At 41.6% G+C, this 19,921-nt stretch overlaps 3 protein-coding genes across 3 annotated transcripts in view; 2 read left to right on the top strand and 1 right to left on the bottom strand.

Annotated features, from left to right (window-relative positions):
* The window catches only part of LOC143138272 (receptor-type tyrosine-protein phosphatase H-like), a 36,107-nt gene extending 30,938 nt beyond the window's left edge, over window positions 1-5,169 (top strand). The window contains exons 8-16 of the mRNA XM_076298769.1: window positions 299-404; window positions 853-937; window positions 1,060-1,150; window positions 1,237-1,307; window positions 1,538-1,672; window positions 2,891-3,013; window positions 3,109-3,269; window positions 4,381-4,516; window positions 5,029-5,169. Coding sequence (XP_076154884.1) covers window positions 299-404; window positions 853-937; window positions 1,060-1,150; window positions 1,237-1,307; window positions 1,538-1,672; window positions 2,891-3,013; window positions 3,109-3,269; window positions 4,381-4,516; window positions 5,029-5,169 — 1,049 coding nt within the window. The remainder of the gene's footprint in view (window positions 1-298; window positions 405-852; window positions 938-1,059; window positions 1,151-1,236; window positions 1,308-1,537; window positions 1,673-2,890; window positions 3,014-3,108; window positions 3,270-4,380; window positions 4,517-5,028) is intronic.
* Window positions 5,170-7,123: 1,954 nt separating this feature from the next.
* On the bottom strand, window positions 7,124-9,418 carry LOC143138509 (putative nuclease HARBI1). Its single transcript, XM_076298960.1, has 2 exons — window positions 8,336-9,418; window positions 7,124-7,930 (listed from the first exon to the last, which is right to left on the bottom strand). The coding sequence occupies exons 1-2, from the start codon at window positions 9,135-9,137 to the stop codon at window positions 7,407-7,409; spliced, it is 1,326 nt and encodes a 441-aa protein (XP_076155075.1). The 5' UTR covers window positions 9,138-9,418; the 3' UTR covers window positions 7,124-7,406.
* A 1,800-nt stretch (window positions 9,419-11,218) lies between these two features.
* LOC143138510 (myosin light polypeptide 6) lies at window positions 11,219-14,639 on the top strand. Its single transcript, XM_076298961.1, has 8 exons — window positions 11,219-11,294; window positions 11,532-11,605; window positions 12,640-12,667; window positions 12,809-12,958; window positions 13,778-13,951; window positions 14,098-14,175; window positions 14,277-14,319; window positions 14,423-14,639. The coding sequence occupies exons 1-7, from the start codon at window positions 11,219-11,221 to the stop codon at window positions 14,303-14,305; spliced, it is 609 nt and encodes a 202-aa protein (XP_076155076.1). The 3' UTR covers window positions 14,306-14,319; window positions 14,423-14,639.
* Window positions 14,640-19,921: the final 5,282 nt, after the last annotated feature.

Here is a 19,921-nt window from a genome sequence, read left to right on the forward strand (position 1 = left end):
CAAATCACTGGCGAACACATTTGCCAGTGGCAAACTTCTCATTGTTGCCAGAACTTTGCTGGAACTTTGCCTTTAGCGGCCAACGTTGGCAAACTTCTAGCAATATTTTCTAGTGAAATCACCCACAAGATTGCTGTAAATCTGCTGCAAACATTTAATTTTTGAAAGGGATCTCCTCCAAGTCAATCAGTACTATTACACACTATTACTGTAAGACCTAATTGGAATATTTAATGCTAAATCAGATAATAAGATCTCCTGTGTGTCCCTGTGTCCCTACCTGCTCTGTTCCCCTCAGCGGTCATCTGGGTTCCAGTGCTGGTCATCATTCTGCTGGGCCTCCTGGCTGCAATGGGAGTGTTTATGCTGCGGAGAAAGCCCAAGTTGCTCAGGTTACTTTTGGACAAAACCATTTTACAAGAAAAATAACTGGACTTCTGGATTTCAAACAATGTTGCTAACTTCAAAATGTTTGCATTCTGTTTCTTTCCTGGACAGCAAAGTACACATGCCAATGTATGAAAGGCACTCAGACACTGATCCTTCACAAGACAAATTTAAGTATGTTTTATTCATTAATTATGTTTTATTGAATAAATAATTGATGTATAAAATGTAGTTATGAATTACATTATTGTATTATCAATTGCTTGATGATTGCTATTCTGTGTAAAACAGGACTAAAGTTTAGAGTTAAACTGTTGACAAAACACAAAATGCACAGCTTTCCTATTGCTCATGTCATTGTATTGTTACGAAAAAGTCTTGACACAGTGAATATTTTGTGTTTATAAAGTTAGCAGATGTTTGCTCATTTTCCTACTTTACAATACAAATTGATTGCACTTCATTCAGGGCCATTTCACTGAAGAAATTTCCAGATCATTTCTACCGCCTGAGCCGTGATGAGAATCGAGAGTTCACAGAAGAATATTTGGTGAGATACAACAGAATTTACAGAGATAGATGATAACTTTGTTATGAAAGTCAAATCTGTTTTGAGTATTTCAGTCATTTATTATACTGGTGTGTTCATTTTAGTTTGTCTGTGTTTAAAAGCAATTTAGCACTGTAGGAGCCGACCTAAGTCAGCGTGAAGCAATTCTTCCAGAGAACAAGAGCAAAAACAGATTCATCGATATACTGCCATGTAAGCAACTTGCACACATCCCCCTCTGCAACCTACACAAACACACATACTTCACTCCACCAAATGATTTCACCCTGTTTGTCCAGATGACTATTCTCGTGTGAAGCTCAGTACCAGTGGCCAGAACTCAGACTACATCAACGCCAACTTCATACCTGTAAGACTACACGACTTCCTAAAGCATTGCTTTTCCACAGGACTTACTGATTGTTCAGTTCACAGCACTACACAGCTACTGCTGTTCTTCAGTGATCTGCCCTCAGCTCTTGTTTGGGTCCTGATCTGCTAACTAACTACTTTGGCCATGTTGTAAAGCAGTGCAGCAGGCAACTTGGCAGTAGAAAAACATGGTACATGGTAAAGACACACTGCATTCTTTTCTATAAGGGCTATGGGGACAAGAAGGAGTACATTGCGGCTCAAGGTCCACTCACCTCCACTGTCAGCGACTTCTGGAGAATGATCTGGGAGCAAAAGTCTGAACGGATTGTCATGGTAACCAACTGTATAGAGAATGGAAAGGTGAGTATGGTGTACTCTAGTTTGCTGTAGTCGGTTTACAGTGGTATTGCTTAGGTAGCCTGTAGTGCTCAGGGTGACAGGTGGGAGAGTGCTGCCTTATTGGAAAGAGTTTTTTCCATATCCATATACCTTTCACTTCAGTCAGTGTCAGTGGCATTGTGGTGAAAATTACAAATGACGTGGAAGCAAAACCGAAACTGAGATGTGTTAAGAAAGGGAAACGTTCCCAGGTTTATTACAAGCCGGCTCGGAGGAGAAACATGAAACAAGTTGCCTTAAGTCACCTCTCCTTTGTCCCTTCTCACAGCCTTATATTCTGTTAGCAGGCTTTGTCTGCTCCAGTGGAAAAGTTCAGACACGCCCTGGACATATGCATGCTTAATTGGCGCCGACCACCTATGGTGGAGTCTGGCATAAGACAAAAGACTTGATTTGCAAATGGTCGAGCTGTCTTGACCAGGCACAGCAGTTAATGCAAATATGAGGAAGACAGGCTGATGAAGTTAAAATTACATTTGTATACAGTATGTTCTTATAAATAATTTTTACTACAGCATTATCCTTTGTGGTTACTATGCACCTGACCACAACTTGTTGACTCAAGCGCTTGACAAAAAAATCTTCACTGAGTTGGGTGTAAGATAAGAACAAGACTTACGTCGCTCTTGGCGCCACGATGCACTGGGTGTAAGATAGGGCCCATAGACTATTACGAACTATTCAATGATAGAAAAGAAAAATCCCAAAGTTCCTCCAAAAGAACCTCAAAGTTCCACAAGGATCTTGTAGTTGGAACGGTGTATCACGGCTGTGACACAGGAGATATTAACATTAAGATTTACAATACTGAAAGAATATACAATTTTTCTGAGCCTGTCTGACGTATTCTGCAGAAGTAAGTGGTCATTCCGTAGTGACAGCAGCCCTTGATATTGCCTAATTTTATCTTAATGAACTTTCAAATGTTTTATTACTTTTATTGCTCATTTAATTACTTATAAATGAAACCCTTCTCTGTTGACACATGGGTTTAGTTATAGTGGGAAGTCATTAGATTTGATACATTGTGTATAGATATATAATGACCCAATTGAATCCTTTGTAGTATTAAAAATATGTTGTATGTTGGCGTATTATCAAGAACTGAAGAAGTGATGTTTAATCAGTTTTGTTCTGTCCCTCATTATCATTTACTGATTTTTTTATCCTGTATTTCAGGCTAAGTGTGACCAGTATTGGCCTCAGGATCCTTCTCCATGTCACCATGGTGACCTACTCATTACCATGACATCAGAGCGTAAAGACACCAACTGGATCGTGCGTGAATTGATCGTAAAAAATGTAAGACTTCTGTCACCTCTTAGCCTAACTGTTTTCAGAATTCAATAAGGATAAGTGAGTGTTAATTGTGTGTGTGTGTGTGTGTGTGAGATCAGGAGGCCAAATCCGAGGAAAGACGGGTGAAACATTTCCACTTCACGGCCTGGCCAGACCATGGTGTTCCTAATGGAACCCAGGAACTAATCGAGTTCCGTGGACTTATTCGGCAACACATTCACAGTTCTCGATCCTCAGGGCCCACAGTTGTACATTGCAGGTACAATAGTCAGCTATCTAACTAACTCTTGTGTCTTAAGCTGCTATTGTAAGTTTGTGTTACATGTTGTGTTGGTCCATTTAGAATCACTCCCCTCCCTCTCTCACTCGCCTCTTATCTTTGTGTTGTTTGACAAACAGGCCAATATTTCCAGTGGTCTTCTATTCCTTTGAACTTTTAGGTTTTAGGAAGGGTTTTGTGTAAAAAAAAATTGCTGGCTTTAGGGCTCAGTATACTGTAATGAAGTGGGAAAGGCCACAGATCTTACTTGGTCTAGGGATAAAACCAAACTAAAGCCTCCCACAACGCAACATTAAACAAACCTAGAAAGAACCTAACTGCGCCCTACACACTAGCCATACATGTGGTCCAGAACTTGGTAGTATCCTAACAGTGTATGAATGCATGTGTGTATCAGCTTGGCTGTCACTCTCTGCCCGGTAGCCTACTCCTCCGTTTAGCTGGGCCAGCTCAAGCCATTTCGGGTTTTAAGTTCAAGTTTTTATTTTCATAAGCGGGTGTAAAATCCAAACAGAAATGTATAATGTCCAAATGCCACAAGCTACCCAAAAGTAGCTACAAAGGAGGGAGAAAAAAATCACCCATGCTCCTCCAGCAGTTCTCAACTCATTAGGGGGACTCGACTTGATGTAGCCACCTGCAGCCGTCTTAAGTTGACTGCATAATGTTATTATTTCTGACCTATGCACAATTCCGGGTTGACAACATCAGAATCTCAGAAATAATCACATTATGCAGTCAGCTTAAGATGGCTGCAGCCGGCTACATCAACTGGAGTCCCCCTATTGTCTAGTCTCGAATGAGAGGACAGATGTCATTTTACCAATTAGCCACTTGTAGTGGCATCACTGAAGCCCCGCCTGTCAGTCAGTGCTTTCCCTACCATGTTACCCTAAGCTATCCTAACACTTACCACTTCTCTTGTTTTGTAGTATACTCCTCCAGTATTTAGTTCACTCAACTGCAACCCTGAGAAACATGCATGTCTCATAAATAGTACCCTTCATTGCTTTAGAGTTGCCATTCATTAAGTCAAACCCTTCTAACTCTTGTATGTGTGTGTGCTTGTGTGTTTGGTTATGTCTGTCAGTGCTGGAGTTGGCAGAACAGGCACTCTGATAGCCCTAGATGTGCTGCTGCAGCAGATGGAAAAAGAGCAAGCCGTGGACATTGCAGGGTTTGTCCATCGCATGAGACGCCATCGGCCACGCATGGTGCAAACAGAGGTAACATTATGCACACTATCTCACATTTCCTCATAGATGTCAATTACAGAGAGAAACATTTTCATATCAGATATCAAGATGGACACAAACAAATATTCACTTTGTGTGTGAAGTGTGGGTGCCCTTTAGTCTTTATCTACATCACCTAAATTGTGGTTGCACATGATGCAATACACATTTTTTCTTGCATGGCTTACTGGAAAGCCACTGTACATGGCTGGGTAATGAGTGACTGCAATAAAACAGTTGATTACTTAGAGAAACAGAACTACACACACAGCCATTGTAAATGCTCTTTGGTAGGGGGAAAGGTGAACTTTTGGTCCAAAGGTCCTGCGATAAGGAAGTATTTGTAGGATATTTCTCTATCTTTATTTTAGACAAATGCTCTTTTAAGTAATATTTTACTCCGTTGGTTTAATATATTTCATTTCAGAGAGTGACACATTACTACTACTACTTATTTCTTTCTTTGTTTATTTTTTCCTGTCCTATCCCCTATTCTCTTTCAGTCCCAATATATATTTCTGCACCAGTGCATCAAGGACTGCTTGCCACAGGAGAAACCAGAGGAGCCGATATACGTTAACACAGCTAGCCCAGCTATAATTTATGAAAACACTGCCGCCATTACCTCCAACTATAGGAACTGATGAGAGAGTCTTTGACCTTTATTTGCTGTTTTACAAGCTTAAAGATAAATGACAAAGGTATTTGCTGATAAAATAATCTTGTGAAGTCAAATGACCACCAGAATAACTAAAACACATACAACTGCATCATGACTTTATGTAAATACTACATGTTCACTCATGGCCTAAGGTTTGGTTTGTGCTGCATCTACTGGTCTGATTTGGCATAACGTCTCTGGTCATGAACACACTTTTAACAGTTTATAAAAACAGGCTTTATTGTACCAAAGCAATGTAAATAGAACATTTTGAGCTTGACATTATACTGGCTACTTTTCAGTGGAACGTCTACAGGTCTTTGTGAAATTTGTTTTGAAGTTCTGTAATACTATGCTTTATCCTATGCTGTAATACTATGCTTATGCTTTACATTTACAAGTTAGAATGGTTGTATTTCCTTACTATTATGTGACTACTATTGAATGAAAATACAAGAAAAACATTTCTTCTCAGGTAAACATACAGCTAAATATTAAATCCTAGACCATGCTTGTGGACTACAAAATGCACTGCAATTCATGCTACTTTAACATGAACGAAAGAATCAGGCACAAAATCCATCTCCATGGTGTTTTAAACCCTAGCTTAATAAATGCATTCTGATTACTGGGGAGGTACTGCTCATCATGTAGAAAACAGAAGTAACCATAGACTGCTAACTTCTAATTCATCCATGACAACTAATTCATCCATGACAACTTCCTCAAAGTACTTGAAATCTGTTTGTTGGACAGAATTGAGATAAGCACCACAATGAACTTAGCCTAGAAATCTAGACGCGGCCCTAGCGGTCTAGCAACTCTCCGTTGGCTTGTGAGCTCCAGATATCGAAACTTCTCCGGGCCAATGAAATCGTGTATAGAGTCGTTAGGTGGGCTTAACATAATGATTGATGGCAGAGTTGCAACGGTTTGGCTGGAATTCCCTGCTACTTGAAAACAAATAAGATGGACGTTGCTGTTGGCGGACAGTGTGACACGAGTTAAGCTTTTATTAAGTTGGCAAACGTTTGAACTAGCCAACTAGCTCCGCTGGTGGAAAACGCATGGGACTCATAGCGCTGCCGCTGCCCTATTGCGTGCAGAGGGAATTTGAAAGACAACTGATTATCCCGCCCCTCGGACTGAGCACTGCGAACGGTGAGTGTCCAGACCCTACATGTTAATGTGGGTCTGGCTCGCCAGGCTACAATGAACTCTTAATATCTACTAATTCTGTGCATTAGTAACATGTCAGCATTGTGAAATGAATAAGCTTAAATTAAGCATAATTGTAATAAGCATAAATACATAATTTTAGCAGTAAAATGTAAATAAAATGTTTAATTTTTTATTGTCTTCTTTGTATCTTTTAATAAATACATCTGTATTAGCCTTAGTCATATGCATTTTTGCTGTGTATCCATAAATGTGCAGCACATATCGCTTCATGAAAGCTCTGCAAATACAAACCTGGGGTTTTCAGCCTATGGGCCCTAATTTAAATGCTGGGCTATGAGCAAAGTTTAAGAGCTTGCTTAAAACTATGCAAAATCTAGTTGCAAATTAAATACCACGAGAAAGATCCTAAGCACAAAGACCAATGGGTCAGCTAAAAGCTGTCTCACCCCTCATGATGCCGTTAGGTCAACCACAAGAACTTAGCTCATGGACTGATTTTGCACTTTGCTCAGCATTTATATGAGGCCCCTAGTATTGTATTGGTTTACATGTTGTAGACGCTTTTATCCAAAGCGACCTACACATGTCAATTATATTACAAGGGCCATTGTCCCCAGAGCAACTTGGGGTTAAGTGTCTTGCTCAAGGGCACAACGGTGGAACGGTTTTCAGGCTACTGCATGCCAGCCCGGCTCCTTACACTGTACACTATGCTTGAAAGCACAAAGCAGGAAAGCATGAAAGCAGAAGACACATTAACAAAATGTTGTGTATGTTTATTCTCAGGTGTGATTACACACAATCAGTGTTGGTAAATAACAATGACAAAATCAGAAACGGAACTTAGAGACTTTTCTCTGGTATGCAATCTAGTTTGAACGACTCACTGGTTCATTTGCAGCCAACGATTTTGCTCTTTTGAAAACTGCCTTTTTTCAATAAAAAAAAAAATCTTTAGTTGGCTTCATAAAAAAAGTTGACGTACGGAAGGTAAAAAAAAAAAAAAAACACACACCTAAAAGAAAAATGTTTGTCTATCTAGCTCTCTTGTTCTTGTGTCTGTAAAGTCTCTGAGCCATGCTGTCCCCTCTCCGGGCTCCCTTCCTCCTCATCATCCTCCCAACACCCCCCCTGCAAACCGGCCTCAGCAGCCTGAGAGGGCTCGTCAGAAGGACTGTGGAAGCACGTTATGATCATGTCATCTTGTATTATCTCTGCTTCACTGATGGTAGTGGCGCTATCAGGCATCTCCGCCGCAAATGGCACCAGATGCAAAGGCTCTGGCACCAGCTCCCGAGGAAGTGGGACGGAGAACTTCTTACCGATGTTATGGAGGACGCAGCAAGCGTAAATGACCCGGGCTATGTGGTCTAAGGTGCCAGAGTACACTTGGCCCAGGTCCTCTAGGCAGCGGAAGCGGTTCTTTATGGAGCCAATGGTCCTTAGGCTGCAGGAAAGGGCCTTGTGATGAGCCCTGTTGTAGGACAAGCTGGCCGCATTCTTGACTTTGGAGGGATGTTTGGGTGTCAAGATGTACGTGCTTAACTGATATCCCTGGCCACCTATACCAGAGGGGTAGAAAGAAGAGAAATAAGAGTAGTCTTATGACTGTAACCACAGAGAACTTATGTGCACTACAGTTAATTGCAGACATGCAAACTCTGGAGTAGAGAAAAAGGTGACGGCATACAAAACCTTATTCACTTCAACGACCCTGGTTAACATAGAAACGGTGACTGTAGCCAAAAGGTGACAAGTTTGCAGGTGTGTAATTGCAACAGTGATGAGAGCCAATGATGTACAGTAACTGCACATACTGGATAACTGGCGTTCATGACTCCACTCACAAATAAGTGAAAGTCTTCATGAAGGAGTTACACAGAAAGTGATGGAAAGAGTTATAAAGTAAATGGGTACAGTATATTGTACTAGTAGCCTACATCACTGGGAAAAAGTGATTGCCTTACCGATGACCCAAGTGGGTCCGTTGTATCCTTGTTTGAAATGTTGGAAGATTACTGATTTCTCCCAGATCTGCTGCGCAGGTGTGCCCCCTGGACAGCATTTCTCAACTGCCAGAAGATTACCATTGACATCGCAGATGGTCTGAACCATTACTGAGTTATAATCTAGGGAATTCTTATACAGGGCCAGGTTTTCGGCAGGAGGAGTCACCTTGATATGCATACATCCAAGTACACCGACAGCATTTGGAATCCTACACAAATCTTTAATGCCTTGTGCTACACACACCCTGTCATTGTGACTGCCAGGAAAAGTTATAAATTTCTCTGCCAAGCCAGCTAATAACCTTGACACAGTTTTGACAGCATCAGTAGCCGCTGTTTTATCAAGTCCCACCAAGTCCGTGATTTTCCGGGACAAGGTCCCATTTGCGTAGAAGTAAAGCGCTACTAGCACCATGGCATCCACCTGCTGGGAATCCTTATTGCCATCATTGTCTATACTGGTCCTGATTAAATCGGCAATGAATGTCAGACTCGGTCGGTTAAAGTGAAAATTGTTGAACAGAAAGGCATCATCTAGCTGGTCCAGAAGCCTTTGAGTAACGTTAACGTTAGTTCTGCACTGGCTGTATTTCGTAACGTTAACGTTAGTATTGTCATTTGCAGTTCTCAAAACATGTTCTTGCACGGCTAGCCGCACGGCTAGCCACACGGCTGGTGCATATGCCATTCCTCCCAAATGTAACTTAATATCAATAGTCCTAGTTTCCAATATGCCAAGATAACTTTCTTTAACCAACATACAACTACTAAGACCAACTTTCGCTTGGAAATTGCCAAGCGCGGGTCGCGATTTTTCTCAAAAGGCTAAGCAGCAGCATGGTAGCAGCAGCATTTCTTGTCGTTCATTAGGGCTCTGCCTTTGTAAATAAACATGGTGTAACTTATGTAAGACCAACACATAAATTATTACAAATGTCTGCCAAAGTTCCAAGTAATCCAGAATTTAACTTAGATTAATGTTACCGTTACGCTACTGCAGGATTTAGGCTACAGCTCAGCCAAACACTGTGAATGCTTAATTTCTTCTTCCTCTTCTGCAATTTGCGATTTCAGTGCGCTACCGCCACCTATTGACTTGAGGTGTATTTGAAAATATTAAAGCAATTTTGAGACAAAAAACATCCCTTTTTTCCTGCGTTCCAAAAGTAGGCAACGCACTGGACATTCTCTATCTCTCAATTAGCATGCATTCTCTAGATTGATTGAGAAATTTAAGAGATATTATAGGTTATATTTAGGGGAACACAAGCACATACAGTATTAGTGTATTAATTAATTAGCCAGTGTAATTACTGATATAGCAGGGGGGTTGAGCATATTTGCAAGGCACTGCAATATATACATACCAATGCGGATCGTCTAAATGGGTAGATGGGACAGTGCCCAACCAAGAGATTTGTCCACTTATAGATCCTTGTTCAATCAAATTTTGTTTGTTAATGGTTAAATGGCCTGCCATTTCAATTACATACCACCAACATAGCCTCCATGACACCGTTCCACAAACATTTCTTATGGCAGATTTTATTTTGTTACATTGCTGACACACTGCCCATTATATTTCTGAAACAGTCACCTCATCATACTTCTTTGCTCATATGGTCCCACTTAAAGTTAAAAAACCTACTTATTATATTTATAAAATAATGTTTAATATTCCATACATTTATGCTTTGCTATTTGTTTGAGAGGCAGTAAAGTATTGCATCATCAACAGCTGTGGTTTCACTCTCAGGTTAATATGATATTGCTGAGCATCATAAGTAAAACAGTTCATTGCAGCAATTATGTGGTGTGGATGGATCTGTAACTCTAACCAGGGGTCAGTGTGCCAATTTAGCCCATAATGGGTCAAGCGTTCTCCCAGGAGAAGCAGCACAGTTCTGGGCTACCCTGACACCGCCCCATACTTAGACATACATGCCATCAGCACACACATGGCATATAGTACATTCAGTACCGTAACATGGGTTAGGCCCATGGGGGATTGAAGTATGACCAGGAGATAAGTACGGTGTACAGATAGGATTCTGGAATGTCTCTCTCTCTCTCTCTCTCTCTCTCTCTCTCTCTCTCTCTTTCTGTGTGTGTGTGTCTGCTGAATAAAGGAAGTGAGAGAGAGCATGCACTAAGCCACTGTAAGTGAACCTCGTTCTGTTTGGACACACATATCACATGTATTTATTGTTGGGGTGTGTGTGTGTGTGTGTGGGGGGGGGGGTATGAGTAACAGTTAAGCCCCAACACAAGGGTCTATTCATAGTGACCACCCCAAAGCTGACCCTCTTCATACATACTGTACACATTTTTGTAATTTGTCCCCCTTTTTTGCCCAGTCATCCCTCTAATTCAAAGAAGTCCACACTTCTCACTCACTCACTCACTCACACACATCCTGTGGACAGAACAGAAGAATGGACATGGGGGGACGTGGTCAAGGGGTGTATGAGAAGAGTGAAGAGTGGAGAGTGTGGCTCCCCAAGAGGTATAGCCGCCCCTCCTGGGGTTAAGTGTCCTTTCCTTTTATAGAACCATAGTAATATTTGGGGGTGGGCTATGCCAACACCCAATAACTACCTCCAACTGAAAAAATGAAAACAACGGAGGAGAAAGAGATAGAGTTGGAGCAGAAAAGAAAGAGAGCAAGAGGCAGGGTGTTAAGAGAGAGAGGGAGAGAGAGAGAGATAGAGAGAGAGAGAGAGAGAGAGAGAGAGAGAGAGGCAGGAGCATTACATATAACTCTTAGAGGTTTGCCCCAGACGGGCCATTGTCTTTACTGGAAGCAGTAAGCACCTCAGCAGCACCCCACAGCCCAGAGTCATGCCTGCCAAGAAGTCAGAGCCCAAGGCAGAAGCCAAGCCAGCAGCGGCCCCAGCATCACCAGCTCCAGAGGCAGGCCCTGCACCTCCTGAAGCCCCAGCAAAAGAACCAGCTCCTGCCACGGCTACTTCTCCTGCCCCTCCGGCTACTTCTCCTGCCCCTCCGGCTGCTTCTCCTGCCCCTCCGGCTGCATCTCCTGCCCCTCCGGCCGCATCTCCTGCACCCCCAGCTGCTTCTCCTGCACCCCCAGCTGCTTCTCCTGTCCCCCCGGCTGCTTCTCCTGCTCCACCAGCTGCTGCTCCTGCCCCAGTAGCTCCTGCCCCTGCCTCGGCTGCTCCTGCCCCAGAGCCACCAAAAGCCCCGAAGACCGTCGCTCCACCTGTGAGTGTTAAGTAGCCGCCAAAGGACCTGTTATTTGTTTAATTCACTTTTCCTGTTTTCTCTAATAATCTGATGAGCAATTTTGGTGACATGTACCTCAACTTCAGGAAAACTGATATACTGATATGATCTGAATTGTTGTCTCATGTTGTGGTGTATCAAAATTTGTGCAAAGGTAAGAACATCTTGCGACGATTCATGACTCCTTTGTTATTTGTCAGCTATCTAACAAAATGGTGTGACGATGAAAAAAGTTATTCCTAACAACTCTCAGTTGAACAAAGATTTTACCATCATGTTGACAATTTTCAAAAGTTGACTATATGTTCACTGAATTGACGTGAAAATTTGCGGTGCAACAGAAGGCTACTATAGCTCAGTGTATAAGGGATGCACATAAAGAATGTATGTATGGAACTGTCTGAAAATGCCCAAGCCACGCCTGGACTCTGCTGCCTGGAGTTCTCCCCGTCCATCTGTTTGTTATGGCCAATACATTGATACCCCACATTGGCGTCCCTCCATTGTTCTCAAATTAGCCCTCTCCCTCCATGGTGGAGACAACCACAGTAGACAATTTGGTGCTGAAGAGTTCCATAAACTCATGGGGATGCTATTATTAGTAACACAGGAACAGGGTGAGCATGTTTTAGGGATAGTGCCAAGCTCTGGCCTTGACTATATACACCACATCTGTTCAAAGGATTGATGCCCTGGCGCACAACAAAGCCTTCTCTTAAAATATGGAACGCTGAAGTCATCTATTGGTATGCAGCAAACATTCTTATATTTATATGTTGTGTATCAGCATGTCTATTTCACAAATGTAAGAAAATCAAATCAGATCGGAGAGCAGTGGCGGTGAAACATGCTTGCTTTTAAAATGTACAATTAGGAAGTGAATTGAATTAGGAAAAGTTCTATTTGAAGGTAAGCCCTGGTGAAGAGCATACGAAACAATAAGGAGAATATTATTTGAATAACGTGACACTGACAGTGGAAAATGGCTGTAGCTAATTAGATTTGTGTGTCTATTTCAGGTAGACTTCAGTGCAGATCAGATTGAAGGTAATCAAATATCAAACACCTTTTGTGGATGTATCTTGTGTAAGCAGAACATGGTTTGTGTTTATTTTTCTTTTGAAACAGCATTACTGTGTGTACATAGTGACTTCTCTTTTTATGTTTGTGTTTGACACCCGCTCACAGAGTTCAGAGAGGCCTTCCAGCTTTTTGACCGGACCCCAAAGGGAGAGCTGAAGATCTCGTTTGCCCAGTGTGGAGACGTGATGCGGGCTTTGGGTCAGAACCCAACAAATGCTGAGGTCCTACGAGTGCTGGGGAAGCCCCAGTTGGAGGGTTAGTCTAACTTTCTTTATATTATCCTCCTCTTTAATCACCTCGACTTTGCCTGAATTGGCTATATTGACGATTGGCAGAAGTCTTGGGGGGTTCATTGTTGTGTGATCGACCTCATAAAAAGATTATCTGTATAAGAAAATAGCCCCACTTATCACAAACGTCTTACCAACTAAACCTGAAATGTCACCTAGATTTACATCATAATGTTTTTAATCGTGCATGAAACATCTGTCATAATTAACCAGAAAGAAAGTACAAACCCTGGTCATCTAGAGGCTCACAGTGGCCACACCAATTCCCAGGTGAAGATAAGTTTACAAAACAAGCCTCATTAGTTTACAAAACAAGCCTCATTCCCAGGAGCATAACAGAGGTGTGGGTTCTGTCACTCGTGTCATCACCATCAACACTTCATCCCAGCTTATTTCTAGGACATTTACCAGTTCACACTCTGACTGATGACAGAGTCCGATAATCCCGCAGCCTGGGTGTTGCTTAGTCACACTGCGTATTTAGACTAGGGAATGTCACAGGAGCACTGTGAATTCCAAAGGGAGTGACAGACTACCCAGTTTGGTGGAGAGAATGCATATGCACTTGTCTCCACCAACCAAGGCCACACAATGTTTATCTGACCCTCGCCATAGGTTGAGATGTTGGGGAAATAAACACCTCATGTATGTAGCAGGGGGGATAATTTATGCCTTATGGCCACCAACTTGCACAGCTAAGTTCTCTCTATTAGTGATCATTGATTCAGTTCTCTGCAGTTTATTGATGGATGTCTCAAATTAAGGCTCTTGTTCTTGTTCACAGAAATGAACACCAAGCTGATTGACTTTGAGACCTTCTTACCTATGTTTCAACAAGTCACAAAATCCAAGGACACGGGCACATTTGAGGACTTTGTTGAGGGACTTCGTGTTTTTGACAAAGAGGGAAATGGAACTGTTATGGGAGCTGAGCTTCGCCATGTTCTGGCCACTCTTGGTATGAAGGTCTAGCTTGTAAATAATATTCTCAAATAGATTCTATCCTATAAAACAGCCTGTTATTTCCACAATATATATGATGATAGGATATTATGGTTGCATTGTTCATGCATGAAAATAATATTTGTCTGTGTAACTCTTTAGGTGAGAGGATGACAGAGGGAGAAGTTGACCAAGTGCTGGCTGGGCAGGAGGACCCCAATGGCTCTATCAATTATGAGGGTATGAAGGCATTCATTTCAATCAACAATAACTGATTTCAGGAATATCAGCGAGTCTAATCACTCATTAATGACACATTCTTTATGTGTATGTTTTTTAAGCCTTTGTCAAGCATATTATGGCTGGCTGAACAAACCCACTGGAGTAAGTGCACTATTACACAAACAGAGGTTGTAATAGAATGGAGTTTCATTATTGCAAACATTTTCTAAAATTCAGAATCAATATCTTTCCTTTTTACTCTAAGGGGACATGGATCGCTCTTCTTTTGGAGTCCAGTGGATATACTGTATGACAGTGTGACTACGAGGTTTACATGAAGTGAAACAAACAGCCAGTGGAGAGAATCTGTTTGTTCATAAATATTCCCATTGTTATTATTTGTGGGTCTGTAGGCTGTACTCAGTGCAGATTGATGTTACTTTTACCCAGCAAATAGATATAATAAAGAGTTTGTTTTTAAACTTTTTGAAGAGTTTACTTAATTACACACATAAGGGAAATAAGAAAAAAATGAACATCTCAGCTCCCAAGAGATGAAAAATCTCCCTAAATATTGTTTGTATTACATGGTATTATTGCACCCTCATTGACTTTCTTAAAAAAAAAAAAAAACACCTATAAAACTCCCCTGACTGTTGACAAAATCTAAATGTTCTACTCAGATTAATTTTCCCCCCACTCGATCAAAAACCTTCTTTCCCCCCCTGACGGTGACATAAAATGCTGTGGTGGTACAGTGGCCAGTATCTACAGAATAATAAACCCCTGAACATTCCCTTGAACATTCTAGCACAGCTGCCAGTATTCCTGTTATGCCCAAAGCCAGGGAGAAGTGCTAAGTCTCCCCGTAAATTCAATATGCCAGGAAGGCCACCATCCCCTGAAGTCTCTCAATGTGGTTGGGGTGTCCCAGAGGGAAATACAATGCAATAGGATACACAATTCTCTGAAATGAATCGATGATATAACAGACGTCAAAATGTGAGGCAAGGTTGTTGAGTTGTGTGTGTGTGTCTCTCTCTCTCTCTCTCTCTCTCTCTCTCTCTCTCTCTCTCTCTCTCTCTCTCTCTCTACCTCACTCTCTCTCTCTCTTTCTGTGTGTGTGTGTGAGAGTGTGTGCATGTCAATTACAGTGTTTAGCATCCCAGAATAACAAGTTATTAAAGTAGAAAAAGGCAAACTTAAAGCAAAAGTTGTCACTATTGATCAAACAGACAAAACAGACATATTGCAGATGTTAAATAGCAAAAATAAACCATCTAAAGGGATTGGGCTCACTTTGGATGAGGTTTTATAGTAGCCAGATAGCTATCTGACTTCATTACTCTCAGGTTACCCTTACGTTAAGCATAGGAACTGCCAGGTGTCTGTTTCAATTTTTTCGTGCATGTGATGGTCACTGACACACTTACCACTAAAGCTCTAAGTTGATTTGTTAGTCTTAAAGCTAAAAGTTGGACTCCCACACTCCCATTTTTCTGTGGTTGGTTGTTCCGAAGTATACACCAAACAAAGGTGACAAAAGACACAGGGAGTAATTATTTTCAGTAACAAAGTGAGAATCCAATTTTGTATTGCATTAGATTTCGCTGGCATCATCTTGCCACCTAGTCTCAATATTTTGGAAATAATTACTTCACTAATTCACTTTTTACTTTGCACTATGCGGGCATTGCCTGTCTCTGACTATGATAAGGAATAAAGTGGCACCAAGTGGCACAAATGGAATAAAATGGCATCTATTCTGTCTATTGTCATGTCAGGTGGCTAGGAATAATTGTTTGCTTGTGACAATATGAATAATACTGACAAAAATATTATTATTCTTGTATTTTTAGTAAAAGTTAAGAGTTAAAAGTTGTAATGATTCTGGATGTTGATAGCCTACTGAATGTGAAATGTTGAAAGATTGTGACATTCAAAAGCTGTGTGGCAATTCGGTCTTTTTTGTATATTAAAATTGTTGGGCATTATTATAGTATTATATTTGACACACACTGATATGTGTAAATAAAAATGAAGGTTAGTAGGCTATTCATGTGACATTTCAGGACTCTGTGTCCGTATTCACATGATACATGTTCTGACGCCCGAAGTCCTATATCACTGATGCAAGGTTCTGGAACTGTCTGACAGTCTGACCTCATGCACTGACCACCAACGACACCTAGTGATGGTGTGTGGTACTGAACAAGTCTGTTTCTTTTCTCTCCTTGCAGAGACGCACATGGTGCGGGAATTAAGGCGGCCCTTTGTCTCTCAACAGTTGGCTGAATTAACATGTAAACTTTCAGTAGCAAAAATCTAATAGGGCCGACCAATAGGGTAAACAGTTAGCCAGCGTAAATGCAACCAACTAAATGAAAATCATTTTCATTATGGACGACTACAAGAAGAATGACACTGGCACTTTTAAACAAGTGTCATTGTTCTGTACTATTCTTCTGTGTTGGCAGGCAGGAGGTGTAGTGACCTGACATGTAGCCAATGGAATACAGTGACACCTGGCAGACAGTGATGTCGCAGCCAAGGTAAATCCCCATGCTTCCTCTGTGACAAAACTAAATGACAGATGTTATACTGGGAACATTTCCAGAATTTCAACAGAGAGATAAAGAGTTTGCCAAAAGCAGGGTTAGTGGCAGGGTTAGCGACTACTATGTCTTTCAGACTTCAGCTGACATATTGCAGGCCTACATCAAAATGCACTTGTTCGCAGTGACCTAAGGTTTCTAGTCTTCATAGTAGGAGATGGTAATGGGGTAAAATTATCAAGAGTTTAATTATGGTAATAATTCTGCTAATTATAGGTAATGCACTCTTCACTGTTTAGGTCCAACCAAAAATCACCTGCTTTCATAAGGTCAAATTTCAGATTAGTAAACAACTCAAATAGATGTAGGCCTATATATTAGGTTACTTGAAGTCACTGAATATAGTCAAACCATGCATTTGCAGCATATTTTCTCATGGCACGCAACGCGCACATTGATATTTGAGTTCATTTAAATGTGGGCTACATTGGGCTATTTGCAATGTTGCCAATTCTCCCAGTTCTTCGGACTGACTTGGGCCTGCTGCTGACAGGTTACAGTGCAATAATTCAATTCCGCCTAAACGTATAATCATCACTCATCTCTCTGGCGCCCTCTCTCCAAGTCAGGATTTCTGCCGAATTACAATTTCGCTGCGCGCCGGTCCTCTCAGTGAGCGATTGCAGCTGGAGAGACAATAACACAGTCGGTCACACAGGTAAGGAAAGCAACCTAATTGTATCATTGTAGTGATCTTAATCAAGTTCTGTCACCAGCAACCGTGATCCTAATCGCGTTGCAATAGATTACGTTTTCTGTCCGACGTTATGCAACTGTTGGGTTCTGCAGGTTTCGGCGTCCGTCGTTCCATGTTGACTATGCTGTATTTTGCATGAGGTGGGAGAGGTTGGGCCTCATAGTTTACGTATTAATTAACTTTAGCTCCAGCAATTACGATAATTGTGAATAAATCTGTTGTACTATATTGTCCTTATTTAGCTTCAATGGTTTCAGAATAAATCCAAGCATATAATTTACATTTTATTTCATTCTAAATCTTATAGGGGGCATGCATGTAACGGCATTTATGTACGTCTGTCAGTATACATCAAACGTGTAGCCTATTCTAGTTCCATTGCGTTGACTATATCCTTATGTGTACACAAATTAATACCATAACGATTTATTGAAGGTTATACAGAAATCGAGAGCAATTTCCGTCATCGCCGGTGCGCATGGCACGGTACAACGCTTTGTCTTGACTCAAGATGAATAAATTCGTTTGTGATGTAGCCCGTTGCCTTTAACCGGTATATGCAATGGTCATTACATGTACATTTGTCGACAGCGTATTGTGAGTTACATTTGGCAAGGCCCAAATTGCCAGATTGAAGCTGTGACAATCGTAGATTATTGAGGAAATGTTATTATTACATTGTACAAGTGAGATAGTTGATTGTCTTGAAGACATCGCCTGTGTGTAGGCTACATCACTGTATCCTCATTGAGGATCATTGTTGATTCTACAGTCAGGCATCTTTGTTGAAATGGTCTCCATTTGCTTCTCGGGAAAGAGCGGTACTGATGCGGGCATGTCTCCAAACCTGCATGCTCACAGCATGCATTGCGTTAGAGCCGCGACGATGGCTTTGCCTTTTCTTACAAAGTGGTTCGACTGGTTTTAATTTTTAATGTTTTGCTAGCTGTCGTTAGGACCTTCTACCAGAATACTGAAGTCAGCGCCATTATTATACCAGGTTGGTGTTAGATATGCAATGGAACCTTGTTGTGATGTTGCACGAGCGGTTTTCCTTGGGGTTTGCGCAAACGACACCAGTGCATTATAACCGTGTTATCTCACACACATATGGGTTATAATCCGATTCAGAATGGGGGTGAGGCAGAGACTAATCTAAATGTAGGACTAAAACGAAACGTCATTATTGCCTACTCTCCCCCTTAATATGATTCTGTTTTAGGCGGATATAGACTAGGCCTATTGAATCCTGATTTACCGATTATAGCCGATCCTATCGTTGCTGGCTGATTAAACAGCCAATAGCTTCAGACAGGTCTAAATCCTTCTAATTATTGAGTAAATGCCACCGTTTCGGTCATTCTTGCTCGATTAAAAAAAAAAAAACTTGACTACAGAATTTAAAGTGGTAGGCAGACACACCCCTTTCGCTTAGCTTAACTCGGTGCAAGTGCTCTGGAGGCGCAATGTTGAGATTGGGAAATACCACCTGAGACATGTGGTCCACATTGTAAAATGGGCGCTCCCTCGCCCTCATAGCCTAGCGGCATGGCCTCAACCGATACCAGATTCCTTCTAAGTACAATTGGTGGCATCTGATAATCCGTAGCAGCAGAACTACTGGACAAAGCTGTTGTAATTTGATTTATTTGAACCATATGCCCTGGATTAAGCGTGTCAATTAAAGGGAGTTCATATAGCTATGGTATTTAATTGGAGTGTAGACTCACTTTTTAGAAGGTGTCAAATTATCATGATTCAGTTGGTTGGTTGTCCTCCTTTTGAAATGCATCTGCGGATAGCAGGTCATGATTGAATGATAATACTTGATGAACACTAATGTGCATAACTGAAATGTCCAACTGAAGTGAAGGTTTAACAATTTGGCTAAACAGTACTCAACAAAATGTCATTGTGGGATACAACTGGCCTGTCTGTCTGGCACTGATGTAATGAGTATTACAAAAGGAACAGATCCCTAATAGCCAGATTAATCCACATGGCAAAAAAAATGTCTGGAGAAATTCTTGCTTTGAGAGGCTTTGCAGTTGACTTCTCAGCATCAGGACAAGTTTGACTAAATGCCATGTGCATCGCCTCAGCCCCACATTATTTCTGGAGAAAAAGCTTAATTGGGGAGGGCACTGACAGAGGACCTCGACTTGTTGCAACATTCAGCGGATGTCTCGGGCAAGCAGTAATGGCATTGGAGGTGGTGCGCAATATCGTAGCTAGGAGGCTCGTTGATTTGCGTGAAGTGACGTCCACACGCAGCTGCTGGGGTTTAAGCGTTTACACCCCTCGCATTTAGCAGGGGAACCATGACCACCAGGATTCCACTCGCAGTCATGACCACATGATTCCATGTCCAGAAAATGAAGTGGAACCTTGTTGGAATGCTTTTACCAAAGCCCTAAATGGCCCTCTGGTGAAGCCCCCTCTCCCCCTTTCC

The sequence above is a fragment of the Alosa pseudoharengus genome, unplaced genomic scaffold (assembly GCF_046254945.1).
Source record: "Alosa pseudoharengus isolate Yale_2024_CS ecotype anadromous, Long Island Sound unplaced genomic scaffold, YU_APseudo_1.1 YU_APseudo_1.1_scf_21, whole genome shotgun sequence".
In the NCBI taxonomy this organism is placed as follows: domain Eukaryota; kingdom Metazoa; phylum Chordata; class Actinopteri; order Clupeiformes; family Clupeidae; genus Alosa; species Alosa pseudoharengus.